General features: G+C 34.7%; 1 protein-coding gene across 1 annotated transcript; it reads left to right on the top strand.

The window, feature by feature from the left end:
• Positions 1–10,351: 10,351 nt before the first annotated feature.
• On the top strand, positions 10,352–13,025 carry LOC114925357 (uncharacterized). Its single transcript, XM_029292958.1, has 5 exons — positions 10,352–10,430; positions 10,728–10,860; positions 11,853–11,982; positions 12,101–12,391; positions 12,636–13,025. Exons 1-5 carry the CDS (start codon positions 10,352–10,354, stop codon positions 13,023–13,025), a joined length of 1,023 nt encoding a protein of 340 aa, XP_029148791.1.
• Positions 13,026–15,621: the final 2,596 nt, after the last annotated feature.

The following is a 15,621-nucleotide window of genomic DNA, read 5'->3' as shown; positions in this document are numbered from 1 at the left end:
TTTTCTGCTTAAGGCTAGTAATTTGGCTAAATAGAATAATGGAGTTTTTAAAAGGCTCAAGGGGGCTAACAAGGGTGATGTGAAAGGTAGGCTAATTTGGGGTAAGTGAGCTGAAATCAAATGATGGCCTCAATCATTCTCTTGGTATGTATCTACATTCTATATTCTATAATTGGACATATAGATTAAAGCAAAGTAAAGAACATCAGAATAAAAAGAAATGAAACACACAGAAATGAAATTATGGTTTGAATGCAACCATACAATTAAGCTCAAGACTCACAGGCTGTGTGTTCTCTAACTCAAGCATCATATATCATTTATATATTGTATGCAGGTTTAGTTAAAAATTTCCATTATTCTCATAAAAAAAATTATTTAGGGTAGCTTTTAGAGTTTTAATGTTCCTCCTTGATGAAATGTTGTCAGCTTAACTACATCATGTAATGCTATATATAAGGTTTATGGATTTAAATCTGATATATTCAATTTCCTAGCTTACTTCCTTTTTATATTTTTCTATTTAAACTATACTATCTTATGCTAAAAAAAAGGGTAAACTATACTAATTAATCCACTAATAAATCAGAATTGTAAACTAAACTAAATAACTAAAATAAACTAAATGGCTAAAATATGAACTAAAGATGCAAAATGCAGAAAATAGAGTAAAAATACATAAAAGCAATGTATAAGTACTCAGAAAATAATAGTAAAAAGAAAAATACAGAGAAATATCCAAAATAAAAGAAAAAGAAAAAAGATGTAGTGGTTCACCAAAATAAACGCCAGAGATGGCGACCTCCCCACACTTAAAAGGAAGCATCGTCCCCGATGCTCAATCAAGCTGGGTATGAAGGAGTGTCATAACTGGAAGGGATGGTAGCTGGAGTCTCAGTGGTGGTAGGCTGGGAGTCTGGCTGCTATGGAGGAGGTGCTGACTGGATCGGGATCTCAAGATCCGCAGCCTCAATCTGATGTGGGACCACTGCCTATGGTGCGGCTGGTGCTGCCTCCTGGGGATGGGTCTCTGCCTCGGGTGCATCCGCCTCCTCCTCAGATGCCTCGGACGGTGTGTCGGGCTCGGAGGGGATGTCACCGGATCGTATCATCAGTTTTAGGTGCTCATAGCGCCGCTTGTTGTGACGCTCCATCTGGTCAAGTCGTCGAAACAAGCGGTGCACCAGATGATAGACGGGCTCTGTGGCAGGTGGAAGTGCAGTGGTGGTAGCAGGGGTAGGTGGTGCAGCAGTGGAGGAAGAGGGTCCAGCAGGCGGTGGGGCTGACTCATTAGCAGCAGTGAATGGTGGTGGTCTGTGGCCCAAGGCTAAGAAGTTCCGGCTGTGCGGAATGATCTTCCTGCAATCCGCCACTGGTAGTCTCTCATCGGCATCCTCCCATGGCACGTCAGCTCGACGGCCAAGCTGTGTAACCAGATACGGATAAGGGAGGGTGCCTCAGACGTGGACCCTGGCCATATAGTGCCGAATGAAACATGGCAGATAAAGGTCCTTACCCTCCAGCACACACCAAAGAAGGGTGATCATAGCAGTCGGGATCTCCGTCTCGTGAGTACTCGGCATCACATAATTACTCAAGATCGGGTGCCATAACCGAGCCTCATCATTTAAGTACGCTCTCTTGATCCCTCGAGGTATGGTAGTGTCCTGACCCATCTCCCAAGGAACTGTCGGGTCGAGAGCTATGCGTGCCTTCACGGCATCCCAATCAAACTGCATCTGACGCATGTCCTCCTCAGCCTTTGAATAACCATCAGGCTGATCGGACTTGGCTGGGAGCCGGAGAATGTCCTCTAAGGCCTCCTCAGTGACCAGAATTTATTTTCCTCTCAGGTTCACGACATCTAGGGTGGTGAGGTAGTAGTTGCAGTAGAATTTCCGGACCCAAGATGCGTTGACCTCTGTCAGTGTTCTCTCCAGAAAGAACCAGTCCCTTTGCTTGATTTGCTCAGTGGTGTACTGCTGGAGTGCTGCTGGAATCTTCAGAGTTCGTTCCAGGTATAAATTTCTGGAGTTTGCAAAAGTCGGGTACTTCAGCTCACAGTACCGGTTTGCAAATTTTATAGGATCATTCGCAGGGAGCAGCTTGTCAGCTTTTTTCTGCTGTGTGAAGTTCTTCTCCCACCATGAAGAATCGTGCATTAGAGCAATGATGGACTGGGAGGAATCTCCTCTCTTGCGCTTGCCAGTAGCCTTGCCTTTTCCTTTCCTTTGTGAGGCAGACATCCTGAAAAACAGAAAACTAGGAAATGGATAAAATAGGAAAGCAAATAGGCAATTAAACAAAGGAAACTCAAAGCGGCAAGGGAGAAATAGAATAAGGAAAATGAGTAAATGAAATGTGATTGAATTTATGTTAAATGGAAAAAATAATCAATATGCCATTGTTAGAAAGTTAGAGGAAAGTGAAAATAATCAGAAAAGAGATCAAAAGGGTTAGTATGGTTAGAATTTGAAAAAGAAATTAGTAAATTAAAATTAGTGAGTTAGTAAAGTGTGGGTTAAAGTAAGTGGCATAGAAAAATTCCATATAACAAGGATTCACAGGTAAGAATAGAAGTACTCATAATCGAACAAGGAAAACAGGGTGATGCTGATTCGAATAGAAATAAAGAAAGCCAAAATTGGAATTAGTGAATCACAAATGCAGTTTATGAACCAGAAAATTAAAGAGGATAAGAAAGTCTGCCATAGCATTCATGAAATGGTTTGGGTAAAGAAGAGTAAACCAGAGTTCAGAAATGCCAAACCAAAACAAGAATGAAAACAATTTACAAAAAATTTGGGCAGCATTCCGGCTAAAATTGGATTGTCCCGGAAAATAAACAGCAATCATAGCAGTTCATATGAATTAAAAATATGCTGCAGTTACCAGTAATGAATAGAAACAGGAAAATTTAGAGTAACAAGCAGCAATTGCAAGAAATCACAGCATATGAACGAGGTCACAGGAACAGCAGAATTGCAGTTATGATAAAACATAAACAGGAACAGTGCAAGTAAACAGACCTAGATCCACTAACCACAGCCTAAGCTACCTAACAACCTAAAAATCCACTACAGCATGCATATCTATATATCCTAATGATGAACAGAAACGGAAAAAAGTACAGAAAAACGACAAACGAATAAAAGGGGATTGCGTTTTGCGGAACCTGGTAGGTGGGAGGGGTGGAACGGGGAAGAAGGTGGCTGCGGTGGCGTCCGGCACGGTGGCAGGGCACGGTGTTGCGTTGGCGGCTGAGGGGGGCAGTGGCGGAGAGAGGGTTTAGGGTTAGTGATAGAAGAAGGGGGTTTGCGGGTGGGTGGCGGAGAGGGGGGGCGCGGCTGGATGGCCGGCGGTAGTGGGCAGTGGTCGCGGAGGGCAGTGGTAGAGAGGGGAGGAGAGAGGAAGAAAGAAGAAGAAAGAAGGGGAGGGGGTTGCGGCGGCGATGTCTGGATGGCGGTGGCGTCTGGGTGGTGGCTGGAGGAAGAAGAAGCAGAGAGGGAGAAGAGGGTTGGGGGTGGGGGGCTGCGCGACTGATAGGGTTCGCGTGGCTGGGGGGTTATACTTTCGAATCCACGCGGCCGCGTGGGGCACGCGGTCGCGTGGTTGGGGTGAAAATGGGGGTGACTCCATGTTCAGAAGCTCATCCTCATCAATGTACCCCGCCATCATCATCCCTCCTTGTTCTCTAGTACTCAAAGTGAAATAAGATCCTTCAACAATAACGTTACTACCACCACAACCTACTAGAGGGTTCTGCGGTGGCCTCGGAAGCATAGCCTGAGCAGCGGCGACGGCTGCGATGTGAATATCAGTCCACCAAATGGCATGAAGATACTCTAACAGCAGCCCCTTTTTCTACAGATCGACAACGCTGAGCAGTGTTTGGAGTCACCGTTGGAAAAAGAACGTGGCCATTGGCCTCTTGTTGGCTCTGATTGCTGAATTCTGCTACTTATTGCTTTGGAATGCGAAGAACAACAATATTCAGGTTGAAGAGGTTGAAGAGTTAGACAAGGGTGTGCCTTCTTAGTGTTGTTGTTGCATCCGAAGAAGAAAGAAACAACAAGGGTAATGATGTTAAAGTTGATTTGGATTTAGATTTGGAGAACAAATTAGGATTGGAATAAAGAGAGATGGAGGTTGATGATAAAGGTTGGAGGAAGACATCAGGTGCTTGGGTCTTGAGGAAATAGTGATTGGCGGTGGCAGAGGAAGACGAAGGATGAGGGTTGTGAAATTTGGAATTTGGGGAAGAAGATAGAAGGGGTAATTTGGAAATTTTATTAAAAAGTCAACGAAAAATTACGGTTTAGATACTATTGTCACACGGAACCCATCTTTCATGGGTACAACGTTAGTTTTCTTGTTTGATGGGTACTTTTGTCAGCGTTCGTAAAATTTATGGGTACAAATGATAGTTTTTCCTAGAATAAAAAAGCCAAACAACATTTTAAAGTTGTTGTCCATTAGTTATATATATACCCTTACCGTTTTTGATTTCTCAAAGTATCCCTTCACCTCACATGCAGGTCAAGGATTAATTCGTCGCAGATCGAAGTTCTACATTTACCACTTGCCAATAGATTGTTGCATGCAGAAGGTGAAATTTATATTTCAACACTTAGGCTGCATTTGGATCTGAGAAAAAGATAAAAAAAAATGACATTAATTAAAAAGAAGACACAAAATACAAAGACACAAAAATTAATGTTCTTATATTTTATTCGATGATAAATTAGAATACATTCAAAAAAGTTAGGAAAAAACATAATGATAAAAAATATAGTTATAATAATTTGATAGAAATAATTAAAAAAATTAAAAAATAAGTTGTATCTCTTATTAGTATTTTTGTGTCCTTCTTGTTAGACTAGATACAAAATACACAACTTTTGTATCTTTGGACATAATATCTCTGTCCATGTTTTTAACATTGACTTCACGGCAGAACTACGTTAAAGCTAAATAAAAGTTTTTTGAATTCAAATAGGACACCTTAAACCTTAGAGACTGAAACAGAATTATTAGACCCAAACATAAGGGACCAATTTAGTATACTTTACCCTAAATGTTATATACAATGTTCTGAAAACCGAATCAAATTAGCCAGTTTGACTGGGTTAATTGGGAACTGAGCACTTATTCGACTCGGTTAAGACAGAAAAACTGCCATAAAAAAATCAGTCTGAGAACCAGTTGAACTGACAAATAATCAGTGAACCGTCATAATTGGCCGTTTTTTTTTTCAAAATTTTCAGTTTGGGCATATGCTCAAACAATGCCGTTTCTCTAAGAAAGAACAAGAGAATATTGGTTGAATTGAATGATCGGTGTAATATTTTTTGATGAGTTAATTTGTTTGAATATATATATATATATATATATATATATATATATATATATATATTATGAATATAGTAAATAACCTCCAAATATATGTTACGTTTAACATACTAAATCAAATGTATAATCAATCTACTTATATATATTTGATTCACTACGTCATTTGCATTTTTTTTTCATTAAAAAAAGTTAGGAAAAAAATAATGATAAAACATATAGTTATAATAATTTGATAGAAATAATTAAAAAAATTAAAAAATAAGTTGTATCTCTTGTTAGTATTTTTGTGTCTTTCTTGTTAGACTGGATATAAAATACACAACTTTCGTATCTCTGGACATAATGTCTCCGTCCATGTTTTTAACATTGACTTCACGGCAGAACTACATTAAAACTGAATGAAACTTTTTTGGATTCAAATAGGACACTTTAAACCGTAGGGACTGAAACAGAATTAGATCCAAATATAAGGGACCAATTTAGTATACTTTACCCTAAATGTTATATACAATGTTCTGAAAACCGAACCAAATTAGGCAGTTCGACTGAATTAATTGGAAACCGATCACTTAGTCGGTTCGGTTAAGACAGAAAGACCGCCATAAAAAATAGTCTGAGAACCAGTTGAGCCGACAAATAATCAGTGAACCGTCATAATCGGCCGTTTTTTTCTTCAAAATTTCCAGTTTGGGTATATGCTCAAACAATGCCGTTTCTCTAAGAAAGAACAAGGGAATAACGATTGAATTGAATGATCGGTGTAATATATTTTGATGAGTTAATTTGTTTGAGTTAATTTTGTTGACTATTAATTTATTTTTGCTGTATCTTAAAGATGGAACAGGAACAATCACAAAGTGCAACAGCCACAAGATAGATTATTTATTTAATTTGTTGAATGTTGATGTAATAATACGAGTATATGTTTATTTGTATTATTTTGCATATATCTTGGATGTACTTAAAATTTTTAAATTGTTAATTTTTTAATTTAAAAACTTTATAAGTTATTTTTTTTAAATCAAATATATAAACATAGTTAACCATGCAAGTAATAACACAAATACGTTTATTTATGTTGGATTGAGTTAAATTGTTATTTAAATTTTATTCATCTACATTTAAAAAAAAAAACTAGCCGAAAATGGTTGGTTGACCGAACCGAAACCCGGTTGATCATTTGAAAAAAATGTTACACGGTGCCATTTTAGCAATTTTAAATAAGAAAAAAGAAAAAGCAAAACACCCTAACTTCCCCCTTACCCTCAGCTCAATGACCTCACTCCCAAAAGGCCAAAACTCCAGAAGACCAGATATTTGTTTGCTTCGAACATAATAGACAAGAAGATGCAACCCCCATCTCGTTGTCGTTCTTCAATCTGCCCAGCCACCACCGCCATCGCGTCTGCTCCGCCACGGTGCGTGCTGCTCCAGCATCATCCAAATACCTCTGTTCCGTCGCGTGTTCGAGCCTCCACTCAGCCGCAATTTCGCCACTGTTCAGCTTCTCATCTGCCGTTGTACATCCCTCCGTTCAGCCATCTCCATCGAGTATGAAAGTTTCAGCTCCCTCTCCATCCTCTGTTGATTTCCAAGACATGTGAAAACTATGGTGTTTTGTTTTCCTTCTTCCTTATTGTATTAATTGTTCAGTTATTGTTTTAGTCGGTTTTTGTTTTAATTAGTGAGTTGTTGTTTCAGTTCTTGTTGTTCCAGCCCTTATGGTTTTTTGTTCTTGAACCAGTTAAGTTGATAATTTGCTAAATTGTTGGGCAGGTGTTATTTTAACTTGCTAAATTGTTAGGTTGCAAATTTTCTTATGGTTTTTTGTTTTAAATTTTATTAAAAATTAAATTATTCTTTAAAAAAATTATAAATTTCAACTTTAAAAATAAGAACACAAAAATTTAAAAAAAAATATACTATACCTAATTTAAAAAAGCACTAAAAGCCAAAAACAAAAAATGCGCGCAGCGCTCTTTGTAGTTTGCAATATTTCAAATAAAAAATTAAAAACCCCACTATCCCCACTATCTACCATTCTGCCATTTATCCACCTTAGAAAAAGAAAGAAAAACAAGGATTGCTAGTCGTCAAGAAAGAAGGATTGCTATACTAATGGTGTCGTTTGTTTAAAGAAGGAGGTCTGCTGAAGGATGTCCAATCAGCGACACTACTAAAGGAGGTACGATCTACGACACCGCTGAAAGGGGCTCCGCTGCTCCTTTCCACAAATCACAAGTTATCTTAATCTCTTTCCTTGCTTGTTCTCATCGTTAATTTAATATGATTGTGTTGGTACTTACATTTAAAGTTTTCTTGGATCATCGCATCTTTGTTGAATTAGATGCTGCAACTGTGAATTTTATTGTTCATTTTTTTTATAATAATCTATATCTGAGTTTATTGCTTCTATATTTGGGTTGTTGAAAATATTGGTAGTGACTATGCCAATCTTAAAATAAAAGTAATAAATTGAAGTGGGGGCAGTGGATGCGATGTTACTGTGATATGATATTGATGATAGAAAGAGAAGAATAATATTAACATTTTAATATAATTGTGATTTATATATTGTGTTGTATATTATTTATCAAACAAACCAAAAAAAATTCTGTATTGTTATGTCTATGGATATTTGTGTCTATGTCTTATTTTCTTCCACCTATTAACCAAACACAACCTAAATTCACATCATATGCAGGACTACTTTCTTGCCTTAGCTGATTAGTAATGCTTTGAATAATGTTTGGTTGCTTTAGCTAATTAGTGACTTGCAACTCTTTATGTATTTGTATCTAACATATGGTTCAAGATTTGTTTTTCCAATATTAAACATGCTACTTTCTAACCAAATAATTGGTTCAAATCCTTGCAAGCTTTGTGTATTGAGTTGTCCCTTTTTCAAGAAAATATGCAATTCTCTATGAATTCTTCCACTCTTTAATTAGAAGATTATAAACGTGTGTCTATATTTATATTACAATTCTCTATGAATTTTCCCCTAAAAAATTAGTAATGTGTATTATTGTTGCTTGAAATATTCTTTTGTTCTTGAAAGTGCATGTAATGTGAATCAATTAGACACATAGCACAAACCCCTTTATCCATACTTGTATATAATTAAGACTTGAAGACTACTGTATCCCTACTTGTTTAAAATTCAGACATGCCCACTGCACTGTAATAAAGGTCATTTATCCATATTCATAAGGTCCTCGAGATTGTGCAAAGAAATACCAGCATTCCTTGAACTACAACATTAGGTATTGAAAATCACAGAAACTGCACATAACCAAACTCACCACAAAAAGATCTCCAACTAAAGGCTTTAATTCCTGAATTTCTATAATCCTCTAAAGTTTGACGTGCATGCTCAATATCTCCTACATTGCAATAGCACCTTCATAGTAATGTTAATCAGAGGTACTAAACTATCTTATAATGGAACTAGCAAAAATAAATATCTATTGAATAAAACAGGAGCAAGGAAGAACTGTCCACTCTAGAGACAAAACATGGTTAACTTCCAACAGTATTTGCTAACTTCATCAAGCATAACAGAACCAAGTTGACCAAATTTGATGGTTACAAGTATTTACATGCAATTCGTAGCCTATTTTCAACAAGAGACCCTAATTGATATCATCTAATGGCTTTATATTAAGTGAAATTGCAACGGAACTGAGGAAAGAAAGCAGTTTCAACTGACAATAACTAACGATGTAATGTTCGATTTTATGTTATCAATATAAGTCAAATTTTACACTTGATATTACAAATATAAGTCAATAACTGATGTAGTACAGCTAGTTGCAATCTAGTACAGGTTCAGCCAAAAGGGATCATTAACATAATAGGACACTTAGAGAAAAAAGACTGTTATGAGCTTCCATATCTACACTTATGCAAAAAAGAAGAGCTTTTCTATAGTAAAATGGCATCAACATGGCTTCGTTTAAGCTGGTCTTGCATCACCAAAAAGAAAACAAATTATAGAGTTAAGATTCAATCTAAAACAAAAGAAAACAAATTAAAGTCGCTCAATACAAACAAAATCATTGAAAAAAGTAGTGAATAAAAAAAACTTGAGTTTATGCTACAGAATAATTGAAGTGAATCTGAGAAATTAGGGATTGAAGAAATTAGATACTAGGTTCTTTTGTGCTTTTTAAGTTGCTTCAAAATCCATATTAGATTAATGATTAGTACCAAATCAATCTTTGAAGACCTATTCTGTAGCAATGCTGAGAAAATTTTTCATCCAAAAAATTGATGAAAAATTAATGAAGAACAAAAGAAAGAGAGTAAGTGAGTAACTAGTTTTGATTGAGCAACAGCAACAACGGTGCAGAGAGATAAAGCGACGGCAGCAGCGGAGTAACGACAGCAGCGGAGCGACAGCCGCACGGAAGTAGCGGAGAGACGGCGGTGGTGGAGAAGGAGGGTTGAAGTATTCGAGGTGAATTCAGGGGTAAAATAAGGGTTGGTAAAAATTGAAATTGTGAATTTGGGGAAAGGAAGGAAACGCAGGGAGTGAGTGAGGGAAATTTTATTTTATTGATAAAAATTGATGGCATATTTGTCAATTTTAATTTGAAAAAAGCAACATCCTAAGCGTCTATTTTATACATTAAATCTATACCATTCATTTGATTTTTAAAAACGATCTATATCGTTTAAATTTATCGACGGTAAAATGTTGTCGATATTTTAAATAATAAAATAGACTCCATGTTCGTCAATTTTAAAATAGAAATATTTTCCACCCACGGTCCATGAAAAATGTGTCAATAATAAGAGAATGGTTAATGGATTACCAAAAAAATCGACGACCTTGCTGCCGATTTTAATATTTTATTTTTAATTATTTTTTTAATAATATCGACAGCAAGCAGTCGAAAAATATCGATGGGTGAGATAACCGTCAACTTTTAGCGTCGAAAAATACTCTTTTTCTTGTAGTTTTTTTTATTTATTTTTTATTTGACAGATAATCATGGCACTAAAAGGTAGAGGTGGACAAATAATACGAAACACACGTATTGATCAATCTCAACTTTCCTCCTGTAGGCCAGGTATACATTTGCCGTTGCATCTATTTTACCATTATCAACTCTTGATTTAGGAAATATGATATATGTCTATTTTATTGAGTTTGGGTGAGCACTATTGATATTAATTCTTCTCAACCATCGATACACGTGTTAGTTATGTTACACAATTGAATGTTGGATCAGCATCACAACCATCCTCACAATCTTTATCACAACCATCACCACAATTACATGGTATGACTTACTTTAACTACTAAATATTTACATATTTACAAGTGACTACACATCTAACTTAAAATTGTCTCTTATTCATTTTAGGTGCTAATTCGTCTGACGCATCTGCTTTAGACGCAGAAGATAATGAGCTACATAATGTTGGACAATCAACTGTGCATACTAAAACTAGGAGTAACAGAAAGCTGGTAATAGTTATAGAGAAAGGCATTAACCCGTAAGTAGTTATAACAATGTTATTCTGACTTTGCTATATCCACATGCTTTCTACTTAAAATAAAAAAAGAATGGTATCATTAAGTGCATGACCTTTAATTAATTAGTTTATTACTAGATTTTACCCCTGATTACGTTGTGACTTTTATATATATTTATTTCACACCTTATCATATTGAAATTATCACTAAGGTAGATTTCATGGATCTGATTTTTTCTAGATGGATACTAAATCAAATTTTGAGCATGTTTTGATGTTTGTGCATAGAGCAAAGTGTTAAAACTCCATTTGATTTTTCATTTATAACCCAAACCTGATATGCCATGCATTTTCAAATTTTGGTATACATTATGTCATTCATTATTCTTGTTAGTAATGCATATGCTGTATTTTTTAAAAGAAGTATAATAATATATGAAAATTAAATTATAATAGTGTATTATTCTACTAATTGTATGTAGTTGTATGATTGGTTTGCATTTGTAAGATCAATAGACTTTAGGCCTCATTTTATTTAGGATAAAGTTATTTTGACAGGAACACGATGATTTACAATCAACAATTACTGATTTTTGGGGAAAAATTGTGAAGAGAAAGTTTGATCTCGACTGTTATTATATATATAAGTATGGGAAAATAAATAGCTCCAATTTAGTTCATTAAAATTTAAACTAGCAATAATTTAAAGTGTGTTTAAAAGGAGATTAGATGAAGAATTTCGAGTAGCAAGGAGGTTAAATCTGCCATATGACCAATTCTATTTATTGTTGGGTATATGAAATTCTTGTTGGGATTGCTTGCATGAAGATGACAATGGTTGCTACTTTAGTCTTGCACTCTTGGAAGCTTTATATTCTTATGATCTATGTTATTTTCATGAATTATTTTAAAGATGTGAGTAGTATAGCTAAGCCTAGAATTTATTATTGCTTTAATGATCTATGCTGTTGTGTGTTAAACTATTTTTCATAATTCTATATTTTTTAATGTAGGAAGAGATTTGCAGATCATACGGTAACTCGTGACATTACAAAAGATTTGTTAAGTAGGATGCCTTCTCCAGCGCTAAGATGGCAGGATTATTGTCCAAACATGAAGGACGAGTTGTTTAAAGGTTTTCTGGTTAGTGATTATAATGTTGCTTCAATGCGATTTTTACAAATAATTGGATTGAGTAGTTACTAAATCTTTCACTCTTTAAATTTAAGAAAAATATGAATTTACATCAAATTATGATAAGACTATTGCAAGAACTATTTGGAATAAGACAATGCATGACCGCTATCATGATATTTTGAAAAGAGCAAGGGATAGAGCTTTTAAGGAGGCAAACTCTACTAGTATTACTGACATTAAAGGTCATAGACCTAAAGCAATGAAAGTTGATGTTTGGAATGGCTTAGTTGATCACTGGTTAGATTCAAAGTGGCAAAACAAGTCTGTGGCCAGTCAAAAAAATAGGGCTACTCCACCTGCTCATAAACTACACACTGCAGGGTCTATCAGTTTTGGCGAGCACAAGAGAAGAAAGGTATAAAGAAAAATATTGCCTATCTCAAATGATTCATGATAGTATATTCTAATAAATGATGTTACAAGAAGCTAAGTTGAAGCGTCGTGTATCTTTCCTTGAGGTATATGATGATGTTCATAAGAAAAAATAGTAGAGAATATGTTTTTGAAGTATCCAAGGAAATTATTATAAGTGTCTTTAATTTTTTAGTATAATTTAGTTTTAGTTTTCTTAATAATACGTCCTTATTTTTCTGCTATAGGACTTGTATGGAGAGACAATATCACAAAAATATGGAGAAGATTTAATAGATCAACTTAAAGTTGATCCTGACATGTGGACAGAAATTGCAGGAACCAACAAGAAAGGACAAGTTCATGGGTTAGGCTACAGTCTAGATATTGGTATTCGTGATCATAGAGATGTGCCATTACCAAAAGATACAGGTGTTTCTATAGTCAAATCGGTTTCACAAGCAGACATCACTGAAGCTATTAAAGAAGCATTGCCTAGTGCTATAAATGCAGCTGTGTTGCCTAGTGCTGTAAATGAAGCTATACAGAGTAATTTATTGTCTCTCCTTTCTAAGATTCCAGGATTCTCCCAAGAAAACAATGCAAATTTAGGTAGGGTTAATGAAAAGGACCATTAGAGTAACTTTGCTGGCAATAATATTGATTAGGTGGCTTATGTTAATGCATTTTGTTAGGCTTAGCTTATTTAGGTAGTTTATTTGTTTGATAGACAATTAATTGGGCAATTTGTTTTATTTTCAGGTTTTATAGAAGTTAACTTACTTTTATTGGTAGTTTACTTAGTTGATAAATAATTATTTGGATTGATTTTTATAGTTACTGATACTGTTAGATTTAGCTTGTTTTAGTATTTTATTTGTGAAGTTTCTATATTGGAGATGTTACATTAGACTTTTATTTTAATAAATATGTTGGGTTTGAATTTTCTTTAAACATGTATAATTTTGATGAACTAATTTTATTTGTATGCATTATAATCTTTTAGTTCAATCACTAAAATAGAAAAAATATGATGTTTATTTTAGTATAGTGACAACATTGGCATTCTAACCGATATTCTAGAAAAATTAGCGACATACTCGTTGTTGATGATGGTGATAAATTAAAGACACCATTGCGACTGAAATATTTGTGAGATACGTATCGATTTGTTACTAGTTTAAAAGGAATTTGCGATGACATTTTTCAATAATATTACAACTAATTGACTACATATTATTTCCTAGCAAATTAGCGACTATTTCATAACTCTACTTTCTCATTTCGAATAACTTTGGTTTAGCAAGAAAATTCCTACAAATTTGATTAAGGATTTTCAAATATTAGCTATAGATTTGTTACAAAATGTGACAGATTGGCGATCATATTAGCGAATAACTTGCGACGAGTTAGGTTTGAAAAAATTTCTCGCTACTTAGCGTCGACTAAACATTCCATTTTGTCTACGAAGTTACCTTGCATTTAACGATGAGTCTGCTACAGTAGAGTTTATCGCTAATTAGCGACTACTGTTTAATCTATTTATTCTATGGAAATAGCTTTTACTTTAGTGATGGATTTGTGACTATCTATTCAGTAGCTAAAAAACTTTTTGATGAATTAGCGACTATCGTGTTTGCCTCACTGATCTGCAACTTGTAATTAGCGAGGAAAGCATTAGTTGCTAAGCGGTAGTTAATCCATCACAAATTATATTTTGCGTCAAATTAGCGATGATTTTACGACTCTTTTTGTGGTAGCTAATCAGCCATATTCTTACAGTGTTGGATCCAAATTATAATGGAATGCTTAAATTACGAGAAAAATGCCAAAATGTAACAATGGTACTACCATAAGAAAAAAAGCAATAGTTTTAAAATATTTTGTACAGTAATAATAGAAAAGGCAATGCCTCTAAATTGATGCCATGATAATAGTATAAGAGGCAATGCTTCTAAAGTGATGCCATAGTAGGTTGAATATGCAACACTTCTAAAGGTTGTCTTATCAAAAGAATAGGCAATGCTTTTCACTAGTTACAAAATTAGTTGAAAAGAGAACACTTAATAAGTGTTACATTAGACTTTACTTTGAAGCATTGTCTATCTTTTAGAATAGGCAACACTTTTGAAGAGTTGCTTTCAAAAGCGTTGCTTTTGAAGAAAAAAAGCGTTGCTTTAACCTAATGCAACGGCTGCATCTGCAATCCCCAAGAAAGCGTTGCCTCAGGAGCAAAAGTGTTGCTATATATTAAAAGCAACTCTTTTTTAATCTTTAGGCAACACTTTTTAAATGTTGTCTCAGATGAAAAATATTGTAGTGTAAAAATGATTGTAATGATGTTAAAAATGGTCTTAGAAGGAAGTAGAAAAAAATGTGAAAAACGAGATTTTTAATATAAAGATAAAAAAAATTCACAAAATATAGTTTGAAATTAACTATCAAAAGTTATTTTCCCAAGTGGACTCTTTTATCTTTAAATTGTTTCTGTATAATAACAATTTGAATTCTTAATTCTAATTTATTTTAGAATAAAACTCTACATCCAAACAAAATACTTAATCAAGTTTAACCAAGTTGTTATAACCATTTTTCAAATCACATGCCTTCTACTTCTTTGTTTCCTTCTTTTTCTCTTTCCTTCTCCTTCTCCTTCTCTGTTTCCTCCTCCTCCTCCTCCTCCTCCTCCTCCTCCTCCTTTTTCTCTTCTTCTTCTTACTAACATCTCAATTTCTATTTTTTCTTCTTCTTTTTTCTCATTTTTCTTTCGTTATCATCGTCACCACCACCATCACTACCTTCTCCTCCTCTTCCCTTTTTTCATTTGATTTCTTCTTTTCATTCGTTTTTCTCCTCCTTCTTTTCCATCATCATCATCATCGTCATCATCATCATCATCATCATCATCATCATCATCATCATCATCATCATCATCATCGTTATCATTATATCGTCATCTTCATCATTGTTATCGTCATCGTCATCTTCTTTATCGTTATCATAGTTATTATTATCGTTATCGTTGAATTTTTGTCGTATTAATGACGTTTGATCCAAAATTGTGTTTTTGTTCATGATTCAGTCTTGTTTGTGTGCTTGTTTTCGAACAGAGTTTATTGGTGTCGCAATCATTAAATAATTTTGGTGTAGAAACTAATAAATTTATGTGTATTTATTAAGAAATTTTGGTATATTTTTATTCTGATAAGTTCTGCATAATTCAAAACTCAACAC

Source organism: Arachis hypogaea, chromosome 15 (genome assembly GCF_003086295.3).
Source record: "Arachis hypogaea cultivar Tifrunner chromosome 15, arahy.Tifrunner.gnm2.J5K5, whole genome shotgun sequence".
Classification (NCBI taxonomy): Eukaryota; Viridiplantae; Streptophyta; class Magnoliopsida; order Fabales; family Fabaceae; genus Arachis; species Arachis hypogaea.
The sequence above is the reverse complement of the archived record's forward strand: the minus strand, read 5'-3'. Positions and strand labels throughout refer to the sequence as shown.